Source organism: Urocitellus parryii, chromosome 10, assembly GCF_045843805.1.
Source record: "Urocitellus parryii isolate mUroPar1 chromosome 10, mUroPar1.hap1, whole genome shotgun sequence".
Lineage (NCBI taxonomy): Eukaryota > Metazoa > Chordata > Mammalia > Rodentia > Sciuridae > Urocitellus > Urocitellus parryii.
The window spans coordinates 141,283,660-141,307,116 of record NC_135540.1 but is presented as its reverse complement, the minus strand read 5'-3'; the positions used below and the strand labels follow the sequence as shown (position 1 = coordinate 141,307,116).

The 23,457-nt window shown below is 52.1% G+C and overlaps 2 protein-coding genes across 2 annotated transcripts; one reads left to right on the top strand and one right to left on the bottom strand.

Annotated features, from left to right (window-relative positions):
• The first annotated feature begins 859 nt into the window (after nt 1-859).
• On the top strand, nt 860-7,591 carry Grpel1 (GrpE like 1, mitochondrial). The gene is made up of 4 exons (XM_026395243.2): nt 860-966; nt 3,939-4,101; nt 5,513-5,594; nt 6,935-7,591. Exons 1-4 carry the CDS (start codon nt 866-868, stop codon nt 7,279-7,281), a joined length of 693 nt encoding a protein of 230 aa, XP_026251028.1. The 5' UTR covers nt 860-865; the 3' UTR covers nt 7,282-7,591.
• A 4,234-nt stretch (nt 7,592-11,825) lies between these two features.
• Nucleotides 11,826-23,050, bottom strand: Tada2b (transcriptional adaptor 2B). Its single transcript, XM_026395242.2, has 2 exons — nt 22,778-23,050; nt 11,826-13,016 (listed from the first exon to the last, which is right to left on the bottom strand). The coding sequence occupies exons 1-2, from the start codon at nt 23,045-23,047 to the stop codon at nt 12,024-12,026; spliced, it is 1,263 nt and encodes a 420-aa protein (XP_026251027.1). The 5' UTR covers nt 23,048-23,050; the 3' UTR covers nt 11,826-12,023.
• Nucleotides 23,051-23,457: the final 407 nt, after the last annotated feature.

Here is a 23,457-nt window from a genome sequence, read left to right as displayed (position 1 = left end):
CGGGGAATGCACTGGAGGCCAGCGGTGCAGAGCAGAAGTCGGTAAGAGCCTTTGTTGGGCCCCAAGCTTAAGGCGCAGCAAAAGGGGTAGAGCCAGTTGAGCCCTCTCCTCAGTTTTCTGAGACACTTAAGGGGTATGTGGCAGAACCACACCGGTATTTGAATTTATGAGCCTTAGAGGGTCCCAAAAGTTTTCCTGTATTTTTCCTATTTTGTGGTTTGTGCCTTACTCAGAAAACAGAAGATGATAGGTTCAAAACTAACACCCAGAATCCCGACATCCAACACCAAACGTGATGACACTTCGTCATATCCGCTTCCTGGGTCTCGTTTTAAAGTTTTCCTGAAACTCGGGACAGCCAGCCAGCCATGTCCCTCCCCCTCCTCCCGCACCACCTGGATAGGCGTGCCGGGAGTGCGCCTCCTGGTAGCACAGCCTCACTTTACGAGCCTCCCTGCCTCCTTCGGCTAGTGGCGCCTGTCGGACCGCAAGCCCCAGCGGCACTCAGCGAAAAAAGGCAACGGGGTGGGAGCTGACAACAAAACTGGCCCAGAAGGAAACGCGCCACCCAACCAGCGCCCTCCGCTCGGCCCCGCCCCGCCCTCACTGGTTCTTCCCCATTGGTTCTTCCCCATACTTTCCCCGCCCACGAAGAGGCTCCTCCTCTTGTTCTCTTCACCTTTCACCTCGCTTTTTGGGGCTCTCCGGGAAGGGGGGAGACCCCACCCATCACGGGGCGGGGAGACTGTGCTCTGCTGTGACTCACCGTTATTGGTGACTATGGTCTGTCAATCACAGCATAAGCGGCCTAGGATTGGCTGATGAGAAATAGTGGGGCGTGAAGTCGGGACAGCGGCCTCGGCGCATGCCGGGTACGTGCGTGACTGAGGCCGTAGCGGCAGTCATGGCGGCTCGGTGTGTGAGGCTGGCGCGGCGCAGTCTCCCGGCTTTGGCGTTATCTCTCAGGTAAGGGGCGTCGGGCTTCTTTGGGCTGAGGGAACGCGACTCTTCAGCGCCATCTCTGCCGCTCCGATCCTGGCCCTTCCGGCCTCATCACCAGCGTCGGGGTCCCTGGGCCCGCGGCTCCGACGCGGGACGCGGACCGCCCTCAAGGTCTGCTCTGTGGCCGGGGTGTGCCCGTCCTGGGCTCGGACAGCGGGAGCGCGGCCGCCTGCACCCGAAGCGTGGGGCTTTAGGGCTCCGTGGGCTGCGGGACGGAGGGGTCCTGGCCGGGGTGCCTGGAGTGGAAGCTCGGCGGCCCCCGTGTGCGTGTGGCCCAGGGCCCGCAGTGGCCTCGCAGACGTCCGCTTCCCCTGCGCGCCCGGGCACCCAGGCAGCCTCAGCTTCTGCGGTTGAAGAAACAAGCAGAGAGACCCAAGACTTGCCCAAGGTCACGCAGCGAGGCCGGGACGGGGCTGTGGCTCACCAGTGCCCGGAGCTGCAGAGCGCAGCTCGCTGGCGCCGCCCCGGAGGGTCCATTGCCCGGCTAACGGGCATTTCCCGTTCTGCCTCAAGTTTCTAAGCATTCGCGGGAGTCTTGGGTCAAAAAGCACCAGAGCCTGTGCGGCTGTGGGCAGTTCCTTTAGGCTCCCTGCGGGTCAGAAGAACCAGCACTCGTCACTGTTTTCATTTTAACCTACTGCTTTTGGTTTTTGAAAGACCTGTCTTAAAGTGAGTTCGGCAAATATATAGAGTTCTTATCTCATCCCTTGGAAATTTTTCCTAGAAGCAATTTATTCACCAAATCGAGAGAAGTTATTTCTGTCCAAACTTTGGGTAGAAACTGAGCAGAGTAAGGGCCGGTCTTCTCCCGCTAGGAGCTCACTCACCTGGTGAGACCAGGCAGATGAGCCAAAGATTACTTGCAATGAGGGTGACAAGGCTTGAATAGCATCTTACTAAGTTCATGTAAAGCACCATGGGAACAATGTGGCAGGCTTCCCAGAATACTTCAGTAAAAGGCATTTTAGAGCTCAATAATTTGTTGTTTTGTATCTGGAATTGCCAACAAAAAAGTACCACGAAGTCAGCATCATTTCTGTCTCTGAAATTGTGGCTTTGTGGAAAGATGCTTAACTAGAGGCAAGAGAGCTGAATGGTAATCACAATTCCCACAGTGATAGTTTTCTGAGACGGCAGACCAGCTGCAACTCTGGACCCTGTGTTTTTCCTTCTCATACATGGTGGCTAGACCCTCTGTTGGCATCAGGAAGGGGTCTGCACACAGCAAAACCAACCTACAGAAAGGCAGTGTGACTGTCAATTCAGCGCAGGGAAAACTCAGAAGGCAGGCATCTCAACAATACCCTTACTCTTTAAATACCTGAAAACCAGAAAAGCAAACATGTAATAAAGAAGTCATTGCTTTTCACACCTGTGGTAACAGTCTACATATGAACATGTTTTGTGTTCATGCATTGCACAAGTTCCCGTGAGTGACAGACCTCATTCAGGACAGTGGTCCCCTAAGACTGTATCACCTAGTGACATCCTAGCCATTTTGGTTTGCATGATAGTTGCTTAATGACATCTTTCTTAGAATGTATCAATGTATCCTATCATGAAGTGGTGCATGAAGTTGCATTTCTTATTTAATAGAAGACACACAAGTGCATCCGAGGGACGACTGTTTAACTCATCTTTTAGTAGCTGCATGATAGTTCAGACTGGGGAAGCAGCAGTTCATTTAGCCATTTCCTTACTTCAGAACACTGTGTCCAGCTTGTCCCTGTGCAGCGTTGCCATAAACATCCTTCTATGTATATTATGTTTACAAAAACTTTACTATTCATGGAGATAGTTTTCTTGAATCAGGAAAGAAAGTTGAATGTAGTTATTCTGATTGGACTGTGGCATAATTAGAGCTCCTGCTGATCCTGGTGAAAAAACCTGGGTTTTAAGATTATCACTAAAGGCTTTGTGACCTTAGGCATGTCATTGAATCTTTTCATGTGGATATCAGATTGGATAATACCTTAAATATCTTCCAGGATTTATTAGTACTCATTTGTTAGTCTCATGTTCCTACCTCCACACCTTCATCCAGGCAGTGCCCACTTCCTAAAGCGTATCTATCTGTCCACCCTGCTCTTGTTCATATTTTCTGAATGTTCATATTTTCTGAAAATGAACTAGAGAGGCTGTGCATGTATTCATGTTTCTCAGGTTCATAGAAAGGAGTAGAAGGGTCCATTGTAGACTGTTACCACAGGTGTGAAAAGCAATGACCTCTTTATTACATGTTTTGCTCTTGTGTGCAACTCACCTGTCCTATAGAGCCTTTTCTTCTCCAGTCTTCTGAGTCTCTCAGAGCACTGGGATTCTTTTACTAACTTTTAAACCCCCAATTACAATTCTTTGTGTATAGACATCTTACCTTTTTTACATGATGGAAAGTGCTTCAAGGTAACAACTCTGCCTGGTCCATCTTTGTCCGTGATGTCAGCAGTGGGTCTCACCTCTGACAGTGTCTGCTGTATTAAACACAGGTGGGGCCCTCTGTGTCTCAGAAGACACCTTGGAATGCAAGAAGAGAAGGTTAGGTACCCATCAGTTTAAGCATGTATTGCAGTTGGTCTTATATAGTCATGAGTCATAAAACAATAGGAACTACCTTCTGAGAGCTACATTGTTAGGTGATTTCCTTGTGTGAATGTTACATGTGTACTTACTCAAACAGAGATGGTATAACCTACTACACACATAGGTTATGTGGTATAAAGACTGCCACATATGCGATCTGTTGTCCAGAATGGCATTATTTGGCATGTACTAATATATGTGTGTGTGTCATTTGTAGTTTGCCTTTATAAGATCTGAAATAGGTTTGCTCCCAAAACAGTCAATAGCAGAGTTAAAAAGTATTCCAAATCTCCTATGTCCTGTGTCTGGTTTTCCAAAAAAAATTTGTCCTTTATGATGTGTGGACTTTTCTGTAGGCCCTCTCCTCGGTTGTTGTGCACCGCTACAAAACAAAAGAACAATGGCCAAAGCCTGGAAGAGGACATGGGTCACAATGAGCAGAAGACAGAGCCTCCCTCTACAGACAAGATCCTCTTGGAAGAGAAGGTCAAGTTAGAAGAGCAGCTGAGAGACACTACGGTGAGGATATATGGCTCTTGTGGGACACAGGCTTTGCTGAATTATTTCTTGTGTAGTCCACAGAAAAGGCCCCACATTTCACTGGTGACAGACCCAAGCCAGAGCATTCAGTCTGACCCACTGCTCATGTAGCAGGTGACCACCACAGTGGAGGGGAGAACCACGTCATGTGGCTCCACTTCTGACATGACAAGAGCCTCACATGCCAGGTGGTTACCCTGAGACAGTCTTACAGATGAGGAAAGCTCCGTGTGGTCACTAAAACTGGGGTGGGAGTGGGGGCCTGGGCTGCTGTCATGGGGAAGTAGAAGTTGTGTGAGCTGGCAGCAGTAGGGATTCTTATTGCTGAAAAGCACAAGTAGCACTGATCAGGTGCTTTTCTTCTTACCTTGCCTTCTTCTTTAATTCAGATATATATAATTGAAAAATATTAACCAATGATATTGGTATAGCTTAATCAATAAATATAGAAATAACATCTGACACGATGGCTTTATTTTCAGTTATATATATTGTTTATAGTGAAATCCATCCATCTGCAAATCAAGTTCTTTAAGGATTTAAGATTAAAAACATCAAATATTTATGTCTCCCAAAGCACTGGGATTATGTGTGGGCAATTTTACATGTTCTTATAAGTAAGCTGTTTACTGTTGAGAAGCCTGAGGCACAGAGCAGCCAAGGGAACCCCAGGCTCACCCACCTGCAGCTCCCAGAGCCAGGGGTGAATGGGGTAGGGTGAACCCAAGCTGTCCACCTCTGCATTGTGACTGCCTACAGACTTGGCGCAGCTGCAGTATGGAAATCTGCACAGAGCCCTTCAGTACACATTAGCAGAAGGTACTCCAGAGGTGGGGAGCTCTTGAGAGGGTTGGTAAGAATTGAGGGACTTCCCCAAACTGCCATGATTAATTATTAAACAGTGAGCATGTGAACTGAGTCCTTCAGGCAAACTAGATGGCACAGAGGTGCATCCACAGGGTCATGTCCCCCATGGGATCAAGGCCTCCCCTTCACACCCAGTCCATTCCCCCTCTCCCGGAAGGAATGGGACTGGACATGGCGTCACCCCTAGCAAGGTGCTCATATTGCCTGAAGTCAGACATTCTACTGGGGAGACTAGTGCTTATTCCTTGGGGGTGAAGGATTTTCCTCTGGTCTTTTCACCTCTGTGCGCTTGGATCAGCGCAGGGAGCCCTCACATTACTCCCACTCATTGGAAATGCTGACATGAGTATAAATTGGTCTCACTGAGCTTTTCTGTTTTTGTCCAATATCTCAAAAGGAATGATAGATCTTATTTGTATCTTGACTTGGAGTGTTATAATCATTTTCAAATTAGGATGACTTTCCTGTAAATTTGTTCCATATTTGATTCATGTAAATCTTTTTCCTTTTATTTTTTCTTTAGGAAAAATACAAACGAGCTTTGGCAGATACTGAGAACTTGAGACTGAGGAGCCAAAAACTGGTGGAAGAGGCAAAATTATATGGTAACTTTAAAGATTTAAACATTATGTGGTATTGGTCCCAGAAAGAACATAATAGGGTGGAGAAGAGGGGGTACAGGTGTACCAAGAACATGCCAGGGTGGGGGGCAGAATTCACACCCCCTCTGGTTTTTCAAGATGAGTTCATAGTGAAGGTGTTTGTATAGGAGCAGGGACTGTGTAGTTGTGACAGTGTTTGGAATTGTGACACACAGCAGGAGTTTTATTATCACCCTCCCTGTGCAGACCCTAGGGAGCCCCTAGCCAGCTGCAGAAGGCACATCTGCAGGCTTCTTCACCAGGACTAGCAGGAGGTCTGATTATGCCACAGTCCAGTCAGAATAAACTACGTTCAGCTTTCTTCCCTGATTCAAGAAAATGGCCTCTGTGAATAGTAAAGTCCTAGTAACTGAATGGCATACAGGGATGTCTATGGCACCCCTGCTGCTTGCGGCTCCCTCACGCTTCAGAGTAGTGCTGTCACTTTAGGACTCCTGCTGTGCAGCCTCTACTATCAGCTTTGGTGCTTCTGTTGCTGCCTTCCCACTTTGTGATTGAGGTAATCCAGGCTTAGTGACTTGCCACACATCACAGAGCCAGTCAGTCATGGCACCAGCATTTTGTCCATCACTGCCAGTTTGGCACCTGTGGTAGTAACTGGACCTGAGGCTGCCATAGGAGTGCTTGCTGTGGGTCACTTGGTTAACTGTCAGGAGTGGCGTCCTGTGTTAGGGTGAGGAGCCAAAGGTTCAGGATGGGAATTCCTATGGCTACCCAAAGACAGAGAGGGTGAGGGACCAGAAGGAAATAGAGTCCTCATCTCATCATGCTGCTGCATCCAACACAGAAATACCTCTTTCCTGGGAACACTTTTCCTTGGGTCACCTGGGTTCCTGGTACTCTTCCTCCCTGAGTAATACCTTTGCGAACCTGCCTGACCTGAGTACTAGGCCTCTTTCCCCTCTTCCCGGCACTCCGGGTGACTTCCACACTCCCACAGGTTTAAAGGGCCTCCACATCTAGGTCTCTGTTCCAGCTCAGTCTCCTGAGTTTCATTCCATACATGCTGCTTAGCACCCTTGCCTGGGAGTCTCAAGGGTGCTTCGACCTTAGCCCTTCACTTGGCTTCCTTTCCCCCTTACTGTAGTAGGCGATTCCAGCTTTCAGCCAGGAGAGGCTTTGGAGGGTTTTGTGTTTTCTGTATTAAATGGTGGAAGCATTGAGATTCTGGGGCAACAGGTGCTGTGGCCAGGCACCATAAGCAGCCTGTTATGAAGCACACCAAGCTCAATTCCCAGGTGCAGTGGATGTGGACTGTGAACCACCTTCTTTAACTTTATCAGGCATCCAGGGCTTCTGCAAAGACTTGCTGGAGGTTGCAGACATTCTGGAGAAGGCAACGCAGAGTGTTCCAAAGGAAGAAATTAAAGATGAAAACCCTCACCTGAAAAGCCTGTACGAGGGGCTGGTGCTGACCGAGGTGCAGATCCAGAAGGTATTCACAAAGCACGGCTTGCTCAAGCTGGACCCCCTTGGAGCCAAGTTCGACCCTTATGAACATGAGGCGCTGTTCCACACACCAGTAGAGGGCAAGGAGCCGGGCACGGTTGCACTGGTTAGCAAGGTGGGGTACAAGCTGCACGGGCGCACCCTCAGGCCCGCCCTGGTGGGGGTGGTGAAGGAAGCATAACTGCCTCCCGCAGGGCCTTTGGCTTTTAAGTCACTTGCTGTAACTCTTGAAAGGCGGGTCTATCTTTTCTCCTCTGGGAGTCCAGCCTTGATGGAAAGGTCAAGTGGCTGCAAAGAATCAAGCTGGGTACACAGTTGCGTCCAGGAGCTCTGGTCCAGGAGTCTGATTTCTTAGTACCACATGTTTAGTAGCTCCATATTCTTCCAGAAGAGGGCGGACGGGACCTCTAGAGTATCCTGAATAACCTGTATCTGCTCAAACTCGTGATTGCAAAGTACTTTAAACAAATAAAAGGTCTTCAGGAACTGTCTGGCTGCCTGGCCGCCCATCTGTGCCGTCGTGTGCAGCTCACTGCAGCACTGAGTGCTGGCACCTTTGGCCACTGCTGGGTTCACTCTGCGAAGAAAAGGCCGGAGGGGAAACATGTTTCTTGATTAAAACAACAAAAAAAATTGATGCCTACCTTTGAGAACATACAAGTTCATTTATAACTAGCATCTAGATGCCAGGAATGGTCAACCTTGGCTTTTCTGTGGAGATGGGAAGGGAGCATGTGAACTTGAACATTCTTACCACCTTATTTTGCCAAGTGAATTTGACAAAGTAAATCCTTTTTTTCCTGTTTTGTCATCTCAGTTGTTTAAAACTATTCAGTTAGTTACTAATAACCTCAAGGTATGTTCCTATTAAAATGGACCTTCTCAGTGGGGACTGCATGCTTGGTATACTTAAAATGTTTGTTTAATTTTAAAATTCTATTTAAGAGGATTAAAAGCCTAATGTTTATTTTCCTACTTCTGGTAATGACGTGTCCTTTAGTGGTGACCCCTGAGCCCAAGGCAAGTATGCTTAACTCTCTCCCCTTTATCTACCCCAACGTGGGAGTTGGCTGCTTGGTGTGCAGGTGCCAACACCTGGGAAGGGAGCAGCCCTCCAGGCTCAGACCCAGTGACCAGGAGAAGGCACACCACAGCAGGGGTTGGGACAAAGCCCTCCAGAGCTGCAGCCACACACGGTGACTCCAGCAGAGGGGTCTCTGTGCCTCATATAATGTCCAGATCTTGGAGGAAGGTGACTGGGGCATCTGTTACAAAAGGGAACAGTGACCTCTTAACCTTTTTTAGGTGAAAGGGCAATATTGGTAAATCTTTTCCTGTGTTTAAAAAAAAAATGGGGCATAGTTATATATTTTGCCAGTAATTTTGAAAAACAAAAGCAATACTCTCCATTTTTCCTATTTGCAAGCATTTTCCTCCTTTCCTTGAAGTTGCTTTGTGTTATTTGGTCAAATACATACCCTGGAACTGAAGGCAGCCCAACATTGGAGAGAACCCAGGCCTGGGTCCAGCCCAGCCTGTTTTTATGCTGTGCAGCTGTGTGCATACCACCCAGGAACTCTCCTGCAAAGCCAAGCCTGAATGAGACATCATGTTCAGACTGTTCTCTGACAGTGTGTGTGTGTGCACACGCGCGCTCCCCTCTTCAACTACAGCTGGAGTCACTAAAAAGCACTAAGTTCATGACTCAAGACATATAGTCAGCTCTCTGTGACTGTGGGTGTTACACCCATGAACTTGACTAACTGCAGAACAAAACTATTGAAACCAATCGTACTGAACACACTTGTCCTCATTTCCTGCACAATATAATCTGTACATGGCATCTAACTGTATTGGGCATTATAAGTCACTTAGAGATGATGCAAGTTGAGAGTGCACAGGTTATATGCAAATACTATTATTATTTTAAGGGACTTGAGGTCCTCAAATTTTGGAATCCTGAATGGAGTGGGGGGTAAGGCATCCAGGAACCAACCCAAGGGATGACTGCATCTCAGATATAGCCAACTTGTCTTCAATAGTGTATTTCAGTTATCCACAATCACCACCAATGGGAAGACATCTTTTAATGATAAATTCATGCTGGAAATGATATGGTCAGCTCCACTCTAGTACCTAGTACCGATGGGTGTTGCTTGTTTGCAGCGTGGGCTGAGCTGTATGGTGCAGACCTCAGGTGTGGGAAAGTCAGCCCACTTAGGCTGACTTAGGGATGGCGGGGGCTGGCTTGATAACCAGTGTGCCACTCAAACATGCCAGGCACGCTGTGCCCCTGGGCTCAGTGTTGGCTCACTGCTGCATTTAAGGCTCTGCAAGGATGCAGGCACAGAGGCTTGAGAAACGGTAAGAAGCAAGCAAAGGCACTGTTCTGTTCTCAACTTGTTTAATATGTAAAAGAATAATAAAAATGGTAGCCAGAGTTGTAGTTTTTAATACATTCTTGGAATGTTGGCCTCCCAGAGAGCATTATTTCAAATACCTGAAAAATTACCTATCTATCTTTTTGGACTTTGTAAAGACAGTTTGTGTAAAATTTGAAAAGATTTAGTTCACAGGATTATGGTAGCTAATTTATTGTGAGAACTGAATATAAACACATCAGGCTCCAAACTAATGCAGAGGTAAGAACTAATATAACAGAAAGCTGGAGCAGATGGGATAAGAGGCAACCAATCCTAAAATTACTTTCCTGTTGTAACAACATATTAATACTTTGACATAAATTAATTATACATTCATTATGGTGTCTTAAAACAGTCAAGCCTAAATAAATTCTTCATACCATCAAAAAGATATATATATACACACACACACACACACACATATATATATATACACACACACACTACAAAACTGCTTAAGCACAAAGGTTTTCACTGGACAACTCTTGGCCTGGGCCACACACATTTTCAGGATCCTCTGCTTCTCAAGCTTAATGTAGGCCTATCATTTTATATAAAAAAATAAGACTAGACTCAACCTCACCAAACTAGTATTCGGGTGGTGTAGAAAATCAACAAATGAGACACCAGGACAGCTAAAGCCAGTGGCTGTCAAAACTGAGCTCCCTCCCAGTCACCTAGAGGGTTTGAAAGATGGCTTGCTAGTCTCCACCAAGGAATTTCCAATTCAAGAGGACCAGGTGGGGTCCAGATTCTACGTTTGTAAACAGGTACCCAAGATCCGCACTCTGAGACGATATAAGAACTCAGCACCATCCTTGTCACTGTCCCTGGCGCAGCACGCAGCCAGCACTCTGGAGCAGTGTCACTGCTCAGCATCTGCCGAGAAGCCTGGTCTAGCGAGCGGGTACTCCTCTGGCAGCCCGAAACACACTTTGCAACTAAACAGTGTACTTGAATGTTTTGTTTAATGCTGAAAAACTCACCCTAAGGGACAGAGGATGTAAAAAGAAAGGAAAAGGCACATAATCAAGTCGTCCTTGGAAATGAGGAGGGTTTTTTTTTTCCTTTGAATAACTTCACTTTAATGTACTTCAAGCTCAAATATTCTGGGAGGTAAACAGGCTCTTGTACCTATGGGGGCACAGGGGCAGGATGAGTTCAGGGAGAATGGGGTCTATGGTCATCCAGGGACTCTAAAGCAGGGTCTGGGCACAAGAACCCTGAGCAGCTGGAAGACAAGCGACTTCCTCAAGTTTAAAAGGAAGGTACCGTGTACGTCCTTGAAGAAGGCCCCAGAAACGAGCTTTTCGGTTGGGCTGGGAAGGAGCCATTTTTGAGTCAGATGCAAGAGGGCGAGCAAGAAGCAGCACAGTAGCCCCAAGACACAGCCGGGAACCGCCACACTTGCCAGGGCCCGTGTGGGCTGGAACTATGGCTCTGCCCAGCCAACGGGAGCAGGCCTGGCCATGCACTAAATAATTCGCCTAGCTGGGCTAGCACGGTCATCGCTTTCTGTGAGAAGAGGACTTGTAACTGAGAAGAATCCTGAGGAAGCTAATGCCAGAACTCAGAACCCTGAGCACTTGGCCTGGAACTCTTTAAAATGGGGTCTTCCAAGTCAAATGCACTACAAGTAGTCACAGCAGCAAGGGGCACCCCCGGAAGCCAGGCAGTTCCCACTAGTCCTGTGACCCTCCAACTCCAGGGTTCCCATCCTTGGGACAAGACAAGGATGCACCCAGGGGATATCCCCAAGTGGGCAGCAGGCTGGGCTCAGACTACAAAGAGGCGGGATTTGGGAGCTGCAAACTCACACTTGGCCGCTGCTGACAGCTAAGTGGAGGCTTACGTGATCAACTGTGTAAACAAGGCTTCTTCCTCAAGTGTGTAAGGAAACCTCCTGGTGCTCTCTGGCCTCATCTTCTTCATCTGTTACACAGGGGCAGGTCTGCGTCCCATGGGCCCCTCTATAAAGTGCCTTGTGCCCCGGGCCATGTGGGGTGTCGTGGGGGGGGGGCATCATTGGGCTCAGAAAAGGGGCGCCTATAGCAGCCCTGCCTGAGAAGAGCTTGTGTCACCAGGGAAAGCTGATGGGTGGCTGGCGGCCCAGCAGGAAAATGTCACTCCCTGCACTCACAGCTTTGCACCCGAAGGGAAGGCGGCTCAGGAAAGACAAGGAAATCATCCAATCTCTTAACAGTCTCCAAACGGAACACGCAAAGGCAAATCATCATCTTCAAGGGTTACTTTTAGGACCAAGTTAAAATAGAAACATATTTGTCTCCCCCATGATCCAATATAAGATTGTTACTATTGCTTCTTTCAGAGAACCATGAAAAGATTTTTACATCTTAAAAAAAGGAACTCAATTTGTTTAAAAAGAGCAACAGGGGAAAAGGGGGTTCCTCTCCCCTCCCCCCATGCCATTTGGCTCACAAGCTACTTGAGCATCGCTCCAGCCTTAGAAGTGTCTGGGGACGCTCCAGGACACCCTTGTTCAGGAGGCATCCCTGGATATCCACCCGCTTTCTGTAAGGAAGTTTAAAATCCTTTTCTTTAGGACTTTGTCCAGATAACTGGGAAGGCGACTTTTGGAGGGGATTCCCTGCCGCTTCTGGAGGTGGTCTTTGATTATTATGGTCTTCACCGTCACATAGCGTGCTGGACTCAAGTTCAAAGAGCTGCAGAGCACCTTCTCACGGTCTGACAAGAGCTCAAACCCAGGAAGGTTCTCAATGGCTGCAAACTCGCCATCTCTGCCCTCCTCCTTGCCCCTTTTGGAGCCAGCCATGTTCTTGTTCTCTTTCCTTCGCTCCCGCTTGTGCCTGGCGGCTTCATACTCAGCAGACTCTTCCATCTTGGTGATTCCGTTTCGCCTGTACCGCTGCAGCTCTCTGATCTTGGCTCGCAGCATCTTCTCCTTGTGCATATTTTCAAATAAGTCGTCAAACTCCTTACATGACATGAACTGGTACAGCGGCCGCAGCTTCAGCCGCAGCTCCTTCTCCTCCTTGGTGATCTTCCGCTTCAGCGCCTTCTCCTTCTCCCTCTTGTCCTTCCCCAGGAAGGCAGGCACCAGGTTGTAGTCGCGGGCGATGTTCTTCCGGCGTTGCCGCTCCTTGAGCTTCCGCACATACATGTCCACGTGGGCGCGCTTGAGCTCGATCTCCACGTCATCGTCGTCGTAGTTCACGGACAGCCCGCTGATGAGTGTCTCGGCGTCCTGGTCATACTCGATCTCATAGTCGTCCCGCAGTGGCATGTAGCCTAGCTGCTGCTGCTCGGCCACTGAGATGTCCAACGGGGGCAACGGGGTGGTGAGGCTGGGCGAGAGGGGGCCTCCGCTGGGGCAGGTGTGATCTGTCACCCGGTTGGGGATGCTGTCGGGGATGCAGGCCTTCCCCAGGTTCCCGTGGATGTACATGCTCACATAGTGCTCCATCACTTCCTGGGGAGTCCGGGAAGCACCCACGTGAGCAGCCATGTCTTCCTACGACAACAAAGGCCAGAGGTTACTGCAAAGCCAGCCTGTCACACTGTTTTCACCCAAGTCCTGTCAACATGTTCACAAAGGCTCACCTGGAATACTTCCCACCCACTCGAAGACAGTTAGTCCCGAGTTCTCTCCAGGTCCACATTAGAAGGAACCTGGACTGATTTTGTACTGAGTGAAGACCAGAGAGTCTGTGAGTTTCTGGTGGCATAGTGGAGACCAGAACCCTCCATCTAAGAGCCACACTCTGGTCCCCTGGTTTCTTAAGTGGGACTGGCCCATCTGTACCAGCTGTCCCACACTCCTGCAAACCCTGCACCCAGGTGGGCAGGAAATGAGTGCCTGAACCCCTCACAGAGACCGGAAAACAGACGCACCCATGGAGACAAGGCCAGACCCTGACTCAGGCCCAATTGTAGGACACACTGTTCTCCCATGTACCTAGCCACCCAAGAAAGAAAGGGCCAGACACTGCCATTAGAACTTGCGCAGCCTTGAGCTCTGAAAGAGCTAGCTTGTCCCTTTCCTCAGAGTGACAGCTGGTGCAGGGTGTGCAGGGTTTGAGTGGGACAGCTAGTACAGGTGGGCCAGTCCCACTTTAGAAACCAGGGGATCAGAGTGTGGCTCTTAGATGGAGGGTTCTGGTCTCTACCATGCCACCACAAAATCTCCTGTGACCTTGGTTCACAACAGCTTTCCTGCCCAAGAAGCCAGTAGGCACTACCGCAGGCCAGGAGTGCACACCCCTGCAGCAGGGAGCCACAGCGCCAGGGTGATTAATGGGAGGAAACCGTAGAACTCCTTCAATCTTTTCCTTTTGCCAAGAGGCCTCTTCCTTAACGTCAACCACTAAAGCCACTTCAGAAAGTAACTGCCCAAAATACACACTCAGTCACCCAGCCACCGGCTCTTGTCGCCACTGCCCAGCCCTGCCTTAGTGCCACGGCAGCCCGCAGCTGCCCAGGAGTGGACAACCTGTTCTGTACCCCACCTTGGCCACACAGCTCCATCAGCACTCCACCACGGGTGGCCTGTCTCCACCCGTGAAGGCTCTGCCGGAACTGAGGAACCAGCCAGTGCATTCAAGTTGGCAATGCTTATAAGCTGGCCTGGGCCTCTCCATCCCAGGCTTCTCTGGGACAAGCCCTAGAGCACAGGTCTGGGGCCACTTCCCAGGAGACCTTCAAGGGTCATGAGCTTGCCTCAGCAAAGCAGGAATGAGGAAGGCAGTCCTGAGACCCACTGTGAGGTCTCCTCAGAAGCATACAGAAAACGGGATTGCAGCAAAAGATAGATGGTGGTCTTAGAATGAATTATGTGATTCCTTCTTTTTAAAAACATCATTAGTGGCATCAAATATGTTCATTTTGTTTCAGGAAGCATTTAGGACAAGACAAAACACCAAACTGTGAATATCTGCTACTGGAGTATTTACCATTCTGGGTGGCCCAGGCTGCTGGAGGCCCCACTTAAGTGTGGAGGCTGCAGACTCCACAGTGGCACAGGAACCCACGGTCAATGCCGCCAAGATGAGGGCTTGTTCTCTTCCTACGGCCCTGAGGCCAGAAGCCCCCAGGGCCTACACTGGCCTCTAGGACAGACAGAACTACTGGTCATGTCTAACTAATAAAGAGTCCATGCCCCTGCTCTTGGAAGGAAAGGACCATGTTGGATGGAGAGCCCTGGCAGACCTTACCAGGGCATCTGGAGGGCAAAACTGCTAAGTCCCATCCACTGTTAGGCGACAGCAGCAGAGCTGGCCTAGGCCTGTGTGGCTTCTCTGGCAGTGAGCACTAGCCCCGTTTTGTCTGAGGCCGGGAGGAGGTCCAGCCACATCCAGTGTTATCCAAGACCTCTGAGAGATGGGTGCTGAGAGGGCTTCCCAGGCCAGTGAGGCTGGGGGTCCCAGTTTTCTCAGAGACTCGGAGGTACCCAGTCTCTTAACCAAGGTTGCATGGCAAGAAACTCAGAAGTGGCCAGCAAGACCACTTGCAGAGTTTTCGTTTTTTAAAAAAAAAATCCTTACTTGGCAGATTTTAAAGTTAGCAGTTCTATGTCAGCCTCCCAAACACTTTTCAACCTGGCAGTCCATGAAACCTGGGAAGCACAGACCCGAAGAGCCAACCAGATGCCCTGGTGGGACCTGCCCAAGGTCCAGCCCGTTTTCCTCACAGCTCTGCAAGGCCCAGCAGGAACCACAGGCCCACCACTGCTCACCACTAGAGATGCTCCCTCTCCATATGCACAGGCTCTGGGCCAGGCTCCCGGCTTCCTGGCCTGGTTCCATCCCTACCTAGCTCTGTGACTGGACAAATTATAGAGCGTCTGTGCCTTTGACCCTCCACTGAGCTGACCCTCTCCCAGGGTGGTGGGGGAGCTGGAGGCCTGTGTGCACAGGGCCATGCAGCCTGTGCTCCTGTCAGCTACTGCTGCCATCCAGGAGCTGTCAGCTTCACTCCTAAGACTTGTGTTCGTCTCTCAAGACCCAGGACCTCTCGTCCAGGAAGCCTTCAGTGGCCCCTGGAGCTGGCACACATCCTGGCCTCATGGCTCCAGTCCTCATGGCTGCGGCAGGGTCTGTGACCCTCCTTGTCCTATGTGTTTCCCCAGTCAAGATGAAGACAGAGAGCACGGTGACAGACACGATCTGCCAAGTCCTCACACAGCCCTAGGGGAATCAGTGCCACTATGGCCCATGTTTTACAGATCAGGAAAGTCAGCCTTCTGGTGAGCTGCCATCCGGGCACAAGGCTGGTCATTGCTGAGCCGCATCCATCCCCAGCGGCCTGGCCAGGAGCGTGTGCCTGGCACCCCACACTCTCATAGCACAGCGCACACCCTGCCTCAGACAATCCCTGCTGCTATAACAACAAATGGCAAGGCTGGGCCCCGGGCTGCTACACTTCCTCCCAGACCGTGACCCAGGCAGAGCCTGGCCTCCAGAGGGGCATGCTGGACACAGGCTGCACACACCCAGTGCCCTGGCTCAGCCTTGAGTGTGCTTCTGTCCACTGCTCCTCCACAGGTCTCAAGGCCCTGCGGCCTCTCTTCACCTGGCACCTGGACTGTGAGGTACAAGACAAAGGACAAGGCTGGGGTGGGCCATGGTGCAGGGCTTCCCTTCCTAGGTAGCCCGGGGCCAGACTTTGTAGAGGTAGGTAGGCATGCACTGTCTCTAAGGAGAGGCCCGACTCCTGCTTCAGTCTCTCTTCAAATGGAGAAGAGCATAGGAAGACTCATAGGAAGGGCCAGAAGCCATCAGAGGCTGCCCTTCTGGGGAGCAGGGTCTGGGGGCTCCACCAGGGGAGGGCAGCCTGAGAGCAGGACCACCCGCAAGGCCAGGCAGAAGCAGAAGACAGGAACCAGAACCCACCGCTGGGTAGTCTTTCCCCTTTGGTGCCGGGACTGGGTCCAGGCCCTTGCACACGTTAAACAAGTGCTGCTGTACTGTGGAAACCCAGCCCAGCTGCTGAGTGTCCTGAAGGACGGGAGGAGCTGCTACCGCAGGGGAAGAACAGGGTGCAGAACACATGGTGGCAGGCAGGGCACCCTGGAGGCACTCCACGCCGTCCCACACCGTTCACTTCTCACCCCTACATCAGTGCTCTGGCACTCATGCTGCCTGTGCCTCCTGGTGGTCACCCTCCGGCCACTCTTCAGGATACACAGGAGACCTGGGAGGCTGAGGCTCCCCCCTCTTAGGAGCTCCGTGCACTGCCTTCTTTGCCCGCTGACCAAATGTGCACTTGGGCATGGTCCCCAGGCTGGACAAAGCTTCTCTCATCCTCTCAGTCCTGCCGTCACCTCCCACAGCTAAGCCACTCCTATGCCACCAATTTCAGTTCTCCCCTAGACATTGGCCTGCAAGGACACCCAGCTAGCAACCCCCAGGACCTTCCCACAGGCGACAGCAGGATAGTATGTCCAGAAAAAGGCAGATGGGGACATCAACAGTCCCCCAGCCTGTCAGAAAGAGGAACCGCCCTGCACACAGCTTTGCCTCCGTCCAGGTCAGACAAGCCCTTGGAATCGTGGACTCAAACTGGCTTCGCAGCCCATCCTTCCAGGGTGTCAGATGGGGTCCCCTAAGACCATTTTCCCTGGCCACCACTCCTGGGCTGTATGGATGAAAGCCTCAGTTCTGGATCGCCGTCCTCCTCTCCACACTCAAAGGACTCACCAACAGACAGGACTGCCATTAGGGCCTGGTGATGAAAGCCTAGGGTCAGATGAGGCCACTTGTGACAGAGCTGAGACGAGCGGCATGGCCCTGCAGGAAAGAGCAGGTCAGCTCCTCAGAAACCAAGCGTAGACTCCGCTCCGGCAGTTCTGCCTCTAGGTAGTGACCCGGAGCACTGGAAACTGAAGAGATCCGCACACACCAGGCACCCCCAGGGCTGAGCAGCCCGTGGTCACCCACAGGTAAACAGAGTGAGGTGCAGCCCACAGTGAAACTTCACTGGCCAGCACATGCTACGATACAAATTAAACTCAGCAGGCATAGTGGTGGCCATGCCTGTGATCCCAGCCATGGGAGGCCGAGGCAGGAGGAACACAAGGTCGAGGCCAGCTTGGGCAACCTCATAAGACCCTGTCTCAAGAAATACAAAGGGCCAGGGGTGTGGTTCCAGGGTAGGGTGGTTGCCTAGCATGTGCAAGGGCCTAGGTTCCATCCTCAGCAGCAGAGGAAGAGAAGGGAGAAGGAGAAGACATCCTGTTAGGTGGGGCACATCAGCCACAGAAGGACAGGCACTGCCTGCTTCAAAAGGCCCTGGGGTGGCTGGCTTCAGAGACAGCACAGTGACTGCCATGGGCTGAGGATGGAGGGTAAGGAGTGGAACTTGTAGGGAGGACACTGCAGTCCTACAGGTAGGTGTAATGATGGCTGCATAGCAACGAAAATGTGTGCTGTGCCACTGCACTGCACGCCTAAGATGGTTAAAGTGGCTGGGTACTGGTGGGCAGCTGTCATCCCAGCGACTCAGGATGCTAAGGCAGGAGGATCATAAATTAGAGGACAGCCTCGGCAACTTAGCTAGATCCTGTCTCAAAATAAATAGGGCTGGGCATGTAGCTCAGTGGCAGAACACTCCTGGGTTTGGTCTCCAGTACTGCCAAAAAAAAAGAGAAAAAGGTTAAGATGATAAATTTCATATTCTAAGCCAGGTGTGGTGGCACATGGCTATAATCCCAGAGCTCGGGAGGCTGAGGCAGAAGGATCGTGAGTTCAAAGCCAACCTCTGCAACATCGAGGTGCTAATAAGCAACTCAGTGAGACCCTGTCTTAAAGTACAAAATAGGACTGGGTATGTGGCTTAGTGGTTGAATGTCCCTAAATTCAATCCCCAGTACCAATAATCATCATCATAATAATAATTATTAACAGTTTTTCTTATTTTGGGGGTATCAGGGATTGAACCCCAAAGGCACATAACCACTGAGCCACAGCCTCGGTCCTTTTTATTTTGAGATAGAGTCTCACTAAGTTGTTCAGGCCTTACTAAGTTGCTGAAGCTGGCTTTGGCCTTGCAATCCTCCTGCCTCAGTCGCTGGATTACAGGCATGTGCTACCCACCCTGCCTAACAGTTTCTTTTAAGAGAAACATCTTCCTGTTCCACCTTGGTGGTTTTTGGTTTTTTTCCCTTTTCCTGTACTGGAGGCCAGGGGCACTCCACCACTGCACTACATCCCCGCCCTTTTTAATTTTTGTTTTGAAACAGGATCTCACTAAGTTGCTGAGGCTGGCCTCAAACTTGAGCCTCCTGCCTCAGTCTCCTCAGATCACTGGGATTACATGCATGTTCCACCATGCCTGGCTCAGTGGCTCTTAAGGAAGGGTTGCTGACCAGCCTGGGAAGTTGCAGGAAATATCGCTGACTCACATGTGTGGCACGAGATGTGGCCTCCTGGATGATCCGATGCACACTGAAGTGTGCTTGGCCCTATTAAATTTAGCCCCTTTCCCCATCCAAGATCTTCCCTCCAGCCTTTCCTTAAAGCAAGTCCTACAAACCCACTATCAAGACACTTGTGGGCTGGAGATCACCTGCTCCGAAAGCAGCCTTCTGCCCAGAGAGAAGTGGAAGGGCCCAGCTCTCAGCTCCCAAATTCAGCTTCACGGGCTTGGGACCTGCTGCCTCGGAGCTCGTGAGATCCTTTTTATAAATACTGTAGATTCCATCTGAGCCTTGGAGAGGCCAGGTCAGCGTCCAGGCTGGGCCCTGGGCTTGGTGGCCTCTGGCTGTGCTGTCAGGGAAACCACAGAGCAGGGAGAAGACCTGGACCCAAACTCCAGCTCTGCCCCATCCTTCAGCACTCACAATAGTTACCTCGTTTGTAAAAGGGAGAATCTGGCCTCAGGGTGGGGCAAGGGGAGCTCGTGTCAGCACAACCTCGGGAACAGGAAGCAGCTCCAAAATCCCAGCCCAAACCCTAACTGCACACAAGCTCACCTGCCTTCATTGCCCGCCCCATGGGGACAGAGTCTCCATCTCCAGTCCTCCCTTTCCCCAAATACATCGGACTCCTAGAACGCGGAACAGCTCCTTCCACTCACTACCTTTCCATCTGGCCAGCTCAGGACAAGAACTGTGGCTCACCCCACAGCCCCTGAAAGCTCGTAGGCTGTCACTTTTAGCAGAGTCTCTGGAGGGGCTGACACAGTGGCACTGAGCAAGAGCCAGTTGGCAGATGAGTGAGTGTACGACGCCGTGACCCACTATAGGGCAGTGCCCAGCAGGAAAGGCAAACGTGACGGACTCAGGACATCCCGCCTGCCTCCAAGGACAAACCTGAGTATACCATACAGGCCACCAGGCCCTTCCCAGTTGCTCATCTCATTTATCCAAACCCTGCAGAGCCAGACTGAGCCCCATTTCCCAAGGCCCCTGAATGTAGTCCACAGAGGTGGGACCTCCTCCATTAGCCTCCTCAGCAACGCTCAGGGACTTGGGATAACCAACAAAGCCGTGGCTCTTCCAGTAAAGTCTCCAACTGTCCTGAAATTCTGTGACTGTGTTCTAGAGGTGTCCCTGTGCTCCAACTCTGAACCTGTGGAACCCACCAGCTACCTGGAGACCCTCAGTGCCCAGTGGACCTGACCCACAGGGTCACTGTCTGTTGGCCAGTTCTTCCACACTGTTGCCAAGGTCTCATCCCACATTACCCCCCCCCCCACTGTCCAACACATGGGTACACCTGTGCCAGACCATGACCATGACTATCCCCAAACCCTCCTGGGTCAATGGATACACCTCGTTCCCCTCAGCTGCCCCCCTTCCCCCGCCTCAGCTGCCAGACTTCAGCAACACCTCAACCCTGCCTTCTTTGCTCACCCCATCTAGAGCTCCACACTGAACACACAGCCCGGGCCGTCTCCCCACTTGCCATCTGAAACCAGAGCTACACAGGCCTCATCTTTTCTTCACTCTCCCTGATGCCCACAATGCCTCTTTCCATATCCAGCCCCAGCCCCTGGACCTGCTCCTGCCCTCACCCAGTCACCTCCCCGCCTCTAATCTCTCCCTGAAGCAGGCCCCAGTCTGGCTGCAGGATAGCTCTTCCAGCCTGTCCACACCTCCAGCCCTATCAATAGCTCTGGGCCTCCGACCCACATTACTTAATGCTCTTACACCATGGGAAGGCCCTGGCTGCAGTCAGCAGGCCTGAGCTCAAACCTGGCCCTGTTGCACGCAAAGCTGTGGACTCCTGGACAAGCAGCTCAGTCTCACAGTTGCTGTTCTTCAACTGTAAATTAGGAATAAGAACTGTTCAGATCACATGAGCTACGTACAGGAAGAGCCCGTACAGAACTGACATGGCCTGCTGTACCGAGTGGAGCATAGGACTTTTGGGCATGGATCAGCATAAACACTTGAAAGAGAACCACACGTGCAAACTGTGAAAGAGCCTCAGGTGAAGAAAAATGAAGCCTACGGAGGGAAACAACCAGCCCAAGATGACACAGCTGGAGAAAAATGGCACTTCCTACTCAGTGTTGGAACTAGTGCTGTCCTGGGCAGCACCTGTGGCCTGTTAGCAAGGCAGCACTTCAGGCCTGCCAGAGCCCAGCAGGTGGCAAGGCCTAGCCTACACTAAGAGCAGCAAGTCCCAAGGCCCTTCCTCCTGGGCTAATAAGAATGCAGTCTACTCCAGCCAAAATCTGCATTCTAACAAGCTTCCCAGTGCATTAGTTTGAAAAGGACTGTTAGAAAAGAAGCCTCCCCACTTCCAGCCCAGCCTCTTCCCAGACACCATGAATGTTTTAGTTTCGGGGTGCTATTTCATTTCCCATAGTGCTGCAGAGAAGGCCCCAGCTGTCCTGAGCATCCCAAACCTGTGGCTGTTGAGATTTCAAGAGCTGCATACAAAGTGCTCCACTCGGAGCAGGGCACTCTGCAGCGCTCAGTGCCCCCAGATATACTGTGGCAATAAGTGCTGGAAGAATGACGGCCAGGATGGGTCTCTCTGAGGCACTCATTTAAGCAGAACTCAGTCTCGAGCCATTGCTGGAGGTAGCACACACCGTGCAGAAAAAAGGAAGAAGAATCAGGGTAACCAGTGGGGCTCCAGTGGTCCAGAGACACTGGATGGCCTAGTGGACAGTGAGGTAAATCCCAGTAGACCTGGAAGCCACCAGGGCCCATGAGATGAGACTTGTGCTTAAGATATCACTGATTGTGTGTGTGAGATGAGGTGAGAACTAAGCAGGGAGACAAGCAGAGGGGTGAAGGTCAGCCTGCATTAGGGTCCCAAGTGGGGTTAGGTTCTGCACATATTTTGAAAAGGGGGCTGCTGATGAACTAGGCATGGAAGAAGGCATTCACGACGGGTGTCAGCTGCAACCTGAGTGATGAGCATGGCGCTGAGTCCAGGTCACTGTGTAGGTCAGCAGGGAACCAGAAGGCAGAAGCCTAGAGCAAATGAACACACTACTATAAGCTCCCTGAAGGCAAGGTTGAGGGCTTCTCCCCTTCAGGATCCTTCACCAGTGTCTGCTCTGCACAAAGCCGATGCTCAATGTGCAACCACAAACAGCACGTGAGGACAAAATGAGGCAGAGGTGTCTGGAGGGTAGTGATCAGGTAGTAATTTGTGGATCAACTTCTTTCCTAATGAATTATAAGAACAGATTCCAGGGCTGCAGAATGGTCTTGAGGAAAGCAAGAGGAGATGAAAGCAGCAGGTGGGAGGCAGGAGAGCAGCACTGTGGGGGAAGAGCCATTAAGGGTCCAGTGTCGCTTTCCTACTTTTCAGAAAGCCTGAAGGTGGCTGCACATCCTTGGTGGTTTTGGTGACAATGCAGCCAGAGATTTTTATTCTTCTTTTCTGGTATGGATAAGCAGTGGGCAGAGGACTCCTCTGAAACCTAAAGAAACGCTCCGCTCTCCCCAAGAGAGCCTGGGGCACGACGGACAGTGTAGGGAGTCCAGCCCAGCTCTCACCTTCTCTCTCAGACGCGTCTTTACGGAAACCTTCTGACAGAGCAGGGCAGACCTTGGGGCCCGTGCCTGCCAGTGCAGGTGCCTTTGTTCATCATTACTGGCCATTCATTGCACAGTGTCCTGGGTGTCGCGGGGCCGCAGCGCTTGGGCATGGCCGACCCTCAGGGCGCCCGCGGACACCCCCGGCGCGCACACAGGACGGGACAGGCATCGGAGACAGCAGGCCCGCGCGGCTCCCAGGGCGCCCCTGCCGCCCGGCCCCGCGCACACCTGCCGGGCGCCCAGGTCCCGCCCGCCCGCCGGCCTCCGCTCACCCAGTTGCCGAAGCCGAACTGCTCGATGGCGTCCAGCAGCAGCTGCTCCTCGCGGCTGGTCCAGCCGCCCTCGGCCTCGGGCCCCCAGAGCGTGAAGCGCCCGCCGTCCACCAGCTGGTAGCCGTGGTAGCGGCGGTGGTGGCCGATCTCGGCGCCGGCCGAGAAGCACTCGGGGCACAGCTCGATGTCCTGGCACTCGGTGCAGCGGAAGCGCAGCGGGCTCACCTCGGCCAGGCAGTACACGCAGTACTTCTTACCCAGCTCCGCCATCTTCCCCCGCTCGCCCGCCCGGCCCGCCGCGCCCCCCGCCGTCAGCGCGCAGCCGCCCGCCGCGCCAGCCGCCGCGCCCGCGCCTCCTGCCGCAGCCACGGCAGCCCCCGCCCAGGCGCCGCCCGAGCCGGCCAGCCGGGCCGCGTCCCGCCGCAACACGCAGGCGCCCTCGGGCCCGGGCCGGCCGCCGCCGCCGTCGCCCCGCCGCATCGCGCAGGCGCCCGCGCGCCACCGCCCGGCCGCCAGCCCGCCGCGCTGCGCCTGCGCGCCCTCGCGGCCGCCACCACCCCCACGACGCCCCGCCCTCGGTCCGGCAGTGGGAGGTGCGCGGACCGGAAGCGGCCAGGGCGCGCCACTCCCTCCGAGGCACCGCCCGGCGCCCAAGTCCAATCAGCCCCTCTCGCGGCCTC